Source organism: Taurulus bubalis (assembly GCF_910589615.1).
Source record: "Taurulus bubalis genome assembly, chromosome: 5".
NCBI lineage: Eukaryota > Metazoa > Chordata > Actinopteri > Perciformes > Cottidae > Taurulus > Taurulus bubalis.
This window is the reverse complement of record NC_136593.1, coordinates 26,668,651-26,678,928: the sequence shown is the minus strand read 5'-3', so window position 1 is coordinate 26,678,928 and position 10,278 is coordinate 26,668,651. Positions and strand designations below refer to the sequence as shown.

Genomic DNA, 10,278 nt, shown 5'->3' with positions numbered 1-10,278 from the left:
TGTGTGTCTGCAAGTGTGTGCTTGTGTGGACAGCAACGTTGTGGGTATTACCGTAATCATATACAGCTGTGCACGCAGGGAAGAATTATGTATTCTTCCCTCTCATACTCAGACATTTGAAGTCTGTATGCAAAAGCGACCATTTCAATTCATGCTGCACTTCAATCAGTCATGTAATGTCTCTTTATTTTGGCTCATTTGAATTATTAAACACATTTTTTTAAGAGAGGCTGCGATGAAAAAAAAAGTGACCTAGTTTGGCCTTCCACTGAAATATTTTTCATCTTGATTTTCAAAGTCCAAGGGGTTGCATTCTTTCTTAAAGGCACACTCCAGCAAAATTAAGCGCTTTGCGAGGGATAAAAGATTGATTTAGAGTCTAAAAAACAGGATCACTGAAGTCTTTACAATTCATCCTGAGGTGGACATGGACATCTGTATCAAATTCATGTGGTAATAAATGTAAATGGTAGATATACATGAATACATTCTACTGGATAAGTAAACACTTTGACCCGCTGGTAGCACAATAAGTAAAGTCATGAGATCACCAAGATCAGTTGGATTCATCCTCAGTGAAATGTGAGTGTCTGTCTATATAGCCAACAGTCGTAGTCTAAAAATGAAAACCCTTCTTCTCGTAAGGAGCAGCTCGGTAGAGCCAAAGAAGACATTATACAACTTTCACAGGCTAATAAAATCAAGCTCATCATGACACGTTTAGTCAATTGTATTTCTGTTTCTGTTGAATTTGCAGGATTACCTCTCGCCAGCTGTCTCTATGGCTCTCCTGTGCTGTGCTGTGTTGCTGCTGCTGTGTGTTTTCGACTCTGCCTCAGCCACTGCTGTAGCTGACTATGAAGGGGTTCCTCTGTGGATTAATCGCCTGCTGGGTGAGCCCAGTGTGATGAGCCTGCAAGGACGGATGGACGCAGCCTGGCTTCGAGCCAACAACCCCCCGGCCTGCCCTCAACAGTGTGACTGCCCCATCCAATGGCCCACGGCGCTCTACTGTGACCACAGAGGCCTGGCAGACATCCCTGACCACCTGCAGGACGGAACTCAATACCTGTTTCTTCAGGTAGAACATTTGTTCTGATGTGTTCATTTGTTGTGACCGTTGTAAAGATAACACTCATTTGAGTGTTGTCTTTACAACGGTCAGCTACTAACCCAGTGGTTTTTCAATTCTTGTTCACATTGTATACACTTCTAACTGTAAAAGTGTGAAAAGTCAAAATCCGTTAGGCATTTTTTCCTTTTGTTCCCAGAACAACAACATCTCGTCCTTGTCGTCCTCCTTTCTGGCCAACACTACTGCTCTACGCTGGCTCATCCTGGACCACAACCAGCTGCAGGACCTGGTCGCGCTGCAGAACCAGACCCAGCTGTGCTACTTTTTTGCCAACCACAACCACCTGAGATCGGTGCCAAGCGCTCTACCAGATGGACTCAAGCAGCTGCGACTTGCCCACAACCAAATCAGCAGCATCCGTCCTGGAGCTTTCCAGAATTTGCACAACTTGACACTACTGCTGCTGCAAGGAAACAGACTGCAAACCATCACAGAGGGAGACCTTAAAGGTAGAGTAATGTGTATTTTACTTTCTTTACACTTGCACAACAACAATACAGTGGACAGACAAAAAAATATGTTATGGATTATTGTATTTTGTCATGTTTTTCCATTTGTTGCTGGCTACATGTAGTCATTAGGGTGGAGGGAGTCTCAACAGTGATCTGATATCATGCTTCTCAGCCTATATGTAACACTAACGTCTCAGATTCAGTCATAATTTAATTTGATACTTCTAAATGTAAAACAGTTCTACAAATCAAAAATAAAACACAATTTAAAAGCCTGTAAAGAACAACTTGTATTTAAAGCAGAGCAAAAGAACAGGTCAGTTTGCTGTGTGCATTAAGTACTAATAGTACTAATTTTTCAATGAAAATAATGTATTTTGATGTTAACGCTCATTCTTTACGTCACACACATTTTGTCAGTATTCCTCACACATGTGTGTGTGTGTGTGTGTGTGTGTGTGTGTGTGTGTGTGTGTGTGTGTGTGTGTGTGTGTGTGTGTTTTTTTTTCCTCTCATCTTGCAGGTCTGATCAATCTGAACCTGCTGGACCTGAGTGGGAATTTGTTCTCGGCTGTCCCCAGACATTTACCCCATTCTGTCCAGCAGCTCTATATGTCCAATAACACTCTCCCTGGGCTGGATGAAGACAGTTTTGGGGGATTTCTCAACCTTAAGTATCTTCGTCTAAGTCACTGTGGTCTGCAGAGCGGCGACATCCACCAGCAAGTCTTCAACCTCTCCAGCTTGGTGGAACTGGACCTTTCTTATAACAAATTAAAAACCATTCCTACAGTTCCCACCACCCTGCAGCACCTCTACCTGGAGTCCAATGAAATACAAGGTGAGGTGCATACTAAGAAAACATGCACATACACACAAACGCAAAACGTTCACACTGTGATTGTAACGGTGTCACTGACTTCATGTCTGTAAAATGTTAATTTGCCACACATGTGCACACATTCCTACAGTTTACAATTCAACAAAACACTCACTCTTATGACAAGCAAAGTAAAGTGTAAGTGAGTTATGTGGCTGACCACCTGGAGAGGTCTGACACCTTAACCATATTGTGAGGGAGAAGATTAAATGTGGAAAATGTGACTGGAACGGAAGAGAAACCCGCAAAACCCCAGGGGCCTTTAACACAGCAGGCCTTCATCACTGCATACGGACTGGAGATCGGGGTTGGGCAGCTAGCAGGCGAGGCGAGTCAGAGATGGAAGGAGAGAAAGAATAATGGGAGGGGAGGGACATCGGAGACATGGAAAGAGAAGAAGCAAGGGGAGGGTGGAGGAGAGGAGAGGAGAGGGAATATTGGGTAGTTGGATGAGGGGGAAGTATAGAGAAGTGGTATGAAAACATCTGTGATGGATTCAGAGGTAAGAGTGCCAGATGAGCCAGAAGCACATGCTGTTCCCCTCTTCATGGCCTCCTCTTTCCGCTCTCTCTGCTCTATCTGCTTCCCATAACTCTGGCCTTTTTCGGCCAATAGCAGTTTAATAACATTGCAGCAGACATGTAGCCTTTTAGACTCACATGACCATCCGTCAGCAATGGCCTGGCGTGCAATTTTGGCTCATGGGCTCTGGCAAAGTGAAAGTATGTTCTGGATCTGTGTAGCAGCAGACAAAGAGGCTGTGTACCAATGGGACAGACAGACGGCAAAACACTTTCACAATAACACACACCTCATCGTCTAGCTAGCAGCACGACTGCTACCGCGATTCTGTGTCTGCCAAAACCTACAGTCTGGGCCGAGAGAGTCTCTACTACTGAAACGAAGTGAGAAAGCAAACGAGGGCGTTGTGGTTTCCTCATCCTCCGTTTTCACCACAGCACCTGCAAGACTTTCAGGAAATGGAAACTCTGTGAGAAGAAGAGAGACTGTTGCAGACTGTACAGACCCTCTTTGGTGTGTCATGATGGGATTGAAGCGCTTCATTTGAGTAGTTTATAAAAATAAACAACACATGGTACATGATGTGAAATCAACGCAGTCTTGATTGATTTAGTAATTACAGTGTTTTGACAAGATGGCAATAAGCAGATGGCTGTCACTTTGGTGAATAATGAGTTTCTAACAATGACATATGGTCTGTATGTGTTTTTAAATTCCTGTGTGTTTTCTGTCTGCTGCAGAGTTCAATGTGACCAGTTTCTGCAGAGAGTGGGGACCTCTGTCCTACTCCAGAATGAAGATCCTACGACTGGAGGGAAACAAAATGTCCTACCAACAGCTACCATCCAACTGGGTCTTTTGCCTGCGAGTGCTTGAAAGTATTTACATCTGATCTGCCCTCTGAATATGCAACACAATAACTGTATGTTACTGGCCGACCTCATCTAGAAAGAAAGCGTTACTCAACCTAAGATTTTTATTTTTTTGCTTGCCAACTCATCACTCGTGAAGTCAAACAACTCAGCCAACAGCTACAGCTGTAAGACTTCAATTCATTATGTCTTCAATATGGAGATACACGGCCAGGCACTGAAGGGGAAACCGACCTTTAAAGATGCCAAAGCTTGAACTTGTGCACTAAACCAGTGTTATTTTACCATAATGCCAAAAGTCCTGATCAAAACATTCATCATGCCATTGCATTCCTTTGGGACTCTCTCTCTCTCTCTCTCTCTCTCTCTCTCTCTCTCATATCCATCCCATCCCAAGTTTTGCCTTAAACATCTGCGTGTTATTAGCAAACAGGAACTGTGACAAACCCTCTCATTTCTGACTGTAGAGGATAATGTGCTCGGTTTAAACTGAGTTACGCTGAAACAGAAACATGTATGAAAAACTCTGTAGCTTTGTCGAGAAAGAATCTGACTGCAGTGTCAAACAGCCACAATAATCCACACGTGTTCTGGAAAAACGATTGAACATCTTCACATTTACTAAAGCCCTTCTTGCTAAATATTATTCTATTTAACTTTGATTTTAAAAATGATGTCTGTCATCTTAAAACGTGAAATTTGGTTTGCACAGCTAACAGAATGTATTTTAGAAATATGTGAAATTCTCTTTACACCATGACAATAATCAATTATTGAATACTTTCAAAATCTATCAATTAGTGTAGAGTAAATATTTATAATAGAAAGCAACAATATTTGACACGTTACCAATCTCTTAAACGGAGATTATCCTCGTCGTCAGGGAGATTTACAATAGGTAATGTTAGATTAAACCTTATTTCCATACTGTTTTTTTATAGTATATATTATGTGTATTATAAAAAAAAGTAATGAAGAAACAAGCCATTTTGCACATATGGTCAGAGTTAAATTCAGATAATGTAAGGAACAAATACAGAGAGATCCCTATGTGCCAACAGATTTTTCAGTACTGTACCATTTTTGTTTCCTTGACATTTTACTTTAATGGTGCATTAAAGAATTTGTACCTTGGCTGACTTTCTGTTTGTGGGTAACATTTCTGCATTTTGTCTTGATGTCCTCTCACATTTTATTCTGTTGAAGAAAGCATCCATCTGACTGAGGAGCTCTCAAACTGTGGAGAGACAACCAATACTGATACAGACTAATGGTGGGAGTCAAAAGTAGTAGCTTCACTGTCTTTTTTTGTCAGAAACCTGCAAACAGAATCCAACTCACTTTTGATCTAATTTTATTGACCACACCTTTCATTACTGACGTGTGTTAGAGTTTGAATATGAAACCTTAATAAACAGGCGCAAGACAGCAACTGCATGAATATTATTATGATTATTGTAATATCTACAGGTAATTTATATATCAGCTTTAAAGAGTAATGGAGCCGTACAGCGCTTTTCTAGTCTTCCGACCACTCAAAGCGCTTTAACACTACATGACATCATTCACCCATTCACACATTGATGTAGGAGCTACCATGCAAGGTTCCACATCTGATGATCACCTATTCATACACCGTAGGCGCAGCAACGGGAGCAATTAAGGGTTAAGTGTCTTGCTCAAGGACACATCGACATATGCTAGCGAAGCCGGAGATCGAACCGCCGATCCTCTGATTGAAGGACGACCCTGCTTCACCACTGAGCCACCTTCGTGAAAAGAGTGAAAAGATATGTTTTCTAAAATGTAAAGACCCTTAAGTATATACAATGTCTTGGTATAGGCATTCAACTTATCAATAACTACTCAATGTACTCAAAGTGTGTGTGTGTGTGTGTGTGTGTGTGTGATGGTCTGATTAGACTACTTGCACTATGTCTGGACCCACGTACACCAGAGTCACTAACACATACTAAGAATTCACCATACAAGTATTTGTATGCTTGTTCCAATGACGACCAGCTGGCAGTCTGTTGGGTACATATGAAGTCATGATGAGTCATGGTTATAATATGTTAATAAGGTAGCTTGAGAGAACCTTTTTTTTACCTTTGAAAGGAGCCAGGCTTGTTGTTTCCCCTTGTGTGCAGTCTGTATGCTAAGCTAAGCTAACTGACTGCACCTTTATATAAAGCACAGGGATGAAAGTGTTATCAATTTAACTCTCGGCAAGAAATCGAAAAAGCATATTATTAACTCCTATTTGACCTTTACGGAGGGCAGCGCTATATAAAAATAACTTTTTAACTGGTTAATGCTACCGGCATGTTCTCCTTTATAAATGGGATCTTTATAAAGAAAAGTGCTATATAAGTGCAAGTCCATCCATTTAGCTACGGTTCATGACAAACTCTATTTTCTTTATATCTTTCTTTTCTTTACTGGACTCGGTGTGGTCGTCCTCGCTCACTTAAACCAGACGCCTGCTTCATTCTTCCCTTTCAGAGCCATAAAGCACAGTGATCAAATATGAGAAACAGATATCAGCAGTAACAATAATGGTATATCAAATGAAAAGACATTTGAAATACACAATCGGTTTTAGTGAACCCTCGTTTGCGTCTCCCAAACGATTCTGGTGGAATCATTCCTCTCCTCTGAACTAAACTCTGCCTTGGAAAGCATCAGTCAAAGCAAAAATGCAGTGAAGCTCCCTGCAGTGTCGTAACAGCAACATAGCAATACTCAGAGGACACATCCCTCTGCACACAGACTTCCGTTAGTACAACATCATATACAGGCCAGATATGAACTGGTCCAACCACCCAAAATTCTTTGGAATCTTGTATTCACTGCTGTCTATGGTCTGTTTTTATTCTGTAAAAACTGAACTGACACTGCGTATAGAAAGATTCAGAAGTCTGGGACTTGGGTTATGAGCGACTTGCTGTTATGTATTTTTACCTTGTCAGTTTTTAATATTTCTTTGTATTAACTGAAAATATTCCTTTGTTCAATGTGAAACACTACAGTTCTCCTCAGCTCTACAGATCATTTTAGCATCTTTCAGCGCGTTGTTTGGATTTTACAGCCAGCTATTTGTATGTTTTATTCACGCTTAGTGGCACTTTTAGCAACTAATGATCCAGATTTCTCCCTCAGGAGTTGGTAGAGAAAAAAAGGAACAAAAAGGAGAGTGAATATTTGGGCATAGCCACTCAGCAGAAACAGGACAGTTTGCCAACAGTCGACAGTTTCCCAACACATTCGTTAAATTAACTTTAAGTAATAATATGTCATAATACATAATATGCATTATATTACATAATATGTGTAATATGTTTTGCTACAATTACTTGACAGAGATTATTTTAATGTTTCTGCTGATGTTTGAACAAACCTAACTTAAATGTCCAAGCTAATGTTTACTTTAATGCATTATGTGTTGGAGATGGTAGATCATAGCAATGCAAGCTAATCCTTACAGGTATAGATAACAGACAAATATTATTGGACCGTGTTCTATTGTGCCTTTGTAACAAAAACATAACCAGCTTGGTAAATGTTTGCAGTTCTGTCTCAAATAATCCTAATATTGGCAGTATAGATACATTTTGAGATTTTAGGTTATTGACCTGCAAGCATTGGCTGGTTTGTGTGTTTTCTGTTGCTGTGCTAAGATCATAACCACCTTCAGGTCTGAATGGCAGGTCATGATGGTCCAGGCCACTAAATGGAAAAATAGTCAGATGTTTTTTGGGGTTGCATTTGAGGATTAAATTGCGTCAATGCATTGATTTTTCCATAACATTTTATTTAAAATCTATGTTCAACAAATAAGTCTCAACCAAAACCAGGATGATAGACCAACTAACTTTTAAAGAGGAGATATGTGCAAAAAGGCTCGGACCTTCCAGCTGTGTGAAGAGTTTGTTTGTTTACGGGCGGAGAAATCATTTATGATCCAACGCAGACTTCTATGGTACATGTGGCTTTGGCTAGATGAGTGACAAAGCCGTTAGATTCATTTACAGGCCTATTTACAATTAAGTCTAAGACCTCCAGCCCTCTCATTACACACACACACACACACACACACACACACACACACACACACACACACACACACACACACACACACACACACACACACACACACACACACGCATACAGACAGACAGACAGACAGACAGACACACACACACACACACACACACACACACTGGTTTTGCTGTCTTGTATTTCTTGTATTTCCATTTCAGTCATCAACATACAGTGCAGTAACAACGCTTCATTGCAAAAGAGAGAAGGCCCATGTTTTTTGACTTATGGCAGCAATCAACTATTGAACACAATTTCAGAAATAATGATGGCCACAAGCTTACAGTGATGAGCCAGAAATACAGCAGGGGACATAATCTTCACATAATCAATCAATTCTGTCCTTGAGACAATTGCTTTATCCCCCCAAAAAAGAGCAATAAACATTGTTGGATGGCATGACTAATCTAGCTTTTACTTTCGAGATGTTTAACACTGGAGGCATTTGCTGAAAAGTTTATGACACCATTTCCTAAGGTTTTCCCACAGTCTCTGTGCACCACTGACATATTTTTTCAGCTGATAATGTCATTTGCTCAGAATAAAGTGAGTAGTTGTGGTTTTCCTTCTGCCCCAGATAACACTTTCATTAGCTTGCTGACTAATCATTAAGGGAGGTGTGGGTGGGTAAGGGAGTCTCTTCGGAGTGGTTGATGGTGAAAGATGTGGAGCTTAATGTCCAGATTGAATGTTGTGTGGACGATCTGCTTGCGTGTGAGAGGACAACTTGACTGTTATGGAGTCTGTATCACACATTCCATATTTAACTGAGCACCAACCAGCCTCATATGTGAAACACGTGCAGCTTACCCAATGCAATATGGATACTTGCAAACACATGCACACACAAACACACACACACACACACACACACACACACACACACACACACACACACACACACACACACACACACACAGCTGTGCTACACCATACCATCTACCATATGGGCATGGTAAGCTTGTGCATGGTAAGCATGTAACCCATGGATGTATAATAAATCAGAACTAGATAGGGTGCAGACGCTGAGCCTTTTTTCCAGTGGCCACTTGTGGTATCGTAGCAATAAAAGTCCCTCTGGCCCAAAAAGCTTTTTCGGTGGGTGTCGCAGAAACTACAACAGAAGGCGATTTGTGTACTTTGCCAGGTGTTTTTAATTCTGTCTGTCTGTGGATGGATTTAGTCACCGCAATCGCTCAGCCGTGCAAGATGCAGTCACGAGACTTTACAGGTGTAGTTGAGATCATTATAAAAGCAGAGCTAAGATTGGTGTGGTCAGAGTAAGGGCGCCTCGCAAGTAGGCAATTAAAGGAAGGAAGAGGCCGTTGGCCCCCCCCTCACTTTACGTCCCTCGTCTGATTTGCCGTCGCGGCTACTGTGATCCAATCGCAAGATGGCCTCTTGTTATTATTAAAGTCAACATCCATCATGGATTTAAAATAGCGACTGGTTACCGGACCCCAAGATGGCATTAAGTCCAATGAGAACTGCTCGCCTGGTGCGTACCCCAAAAAGTTGAAATAGTTCAAAACCCTAAACCAGGTTTACCTTCAGGGCATGCAGCCCACTGAATAAGCCGGTAGTGTTTCCCTACAGGCAATGCCTGGGAGTTCCTTCTCGATCCATCGACTTTACATTGTGATGACGTCACAGATTTTTTTTAATCATATTTCTCTGCAATAACGGGAGTAGCCACTGAGCTAAATTGGGAGCAAGGCTGAACTGCCTTGAACCACATATGAAAACCGTTCAGACAAGTGTTGGGAGTTTTTTTTATTTAAAGGCAAGGAAAGCCTGTACTGTATATTTCTTGCCGTTTAAACAAACCAACATTTCACCAGCTGGCTCCATCAAGGTTTCTGACATCAGAGTGCAAACAATCATATCACACCAACCTAATGTGTTACATTAGTAATGTATATACAAACAGAAACAAAAATCAGTGTGTGTGTAAACAGTATGTGAGCTGAAGCCTTCTCAGCTGGATAAGGTTTGGTTTAATGCATGACGGACAAAATGTCCACTATCCAGGTGGCTTCCTTCTGACTTGCTTACTTGATAGAGTTTTCTGTTTGTATGATTTCATGCATGATGTTAGGCTTCTCAGTCTCATAGGCTGTAACGCCCTGTTGGTTAATTGTGTATGTGTGTCTCCTGATTGTCTCATTCCCTGCACCTGCCCTCAGCCACTCCCAGGTGTGTCACCTGATTGTTGATGGCCTTCACCTGTGTTTCCCCTCTCATATGTATACTCCCCCACTATCCCTTGTCCCCTGCCAGACTGTCTTTGTTCACCTGTGTGTTCATGTGTTGTGT

General features: G+C 41.4%; 1 protein-coding gene across 1 annotated transcript; it reads left to right on the top strand.

Annotated features, from left to right (window-relative positions):
- Window positions 1-772: 772 nt before the first annotated feature.
- LOC306737187 (lumican) lies at window positions 773-3,881 on the top strand (the record flags this gene model as incomplete). The annotated part of the gene is made up of 4 exons (XM_079218891.1): window positions 773-1,081; window positions 1,272-1,584; window positions 2,111-2,428; window positions 3,730-3,881. The coding sequence occupies exons 1-4, from the start codon at window positions 782-784 to the stop codon at window positions 3,879-3,881; spliced, it is 1,083 nt and encodes a 360-aa protein (XP_079075017.1). The 5' UTR covers window positions 773-781.
- Between the last annotated feature and the right edge of the window lie 6,397 nt (window positions 3,882-10,278).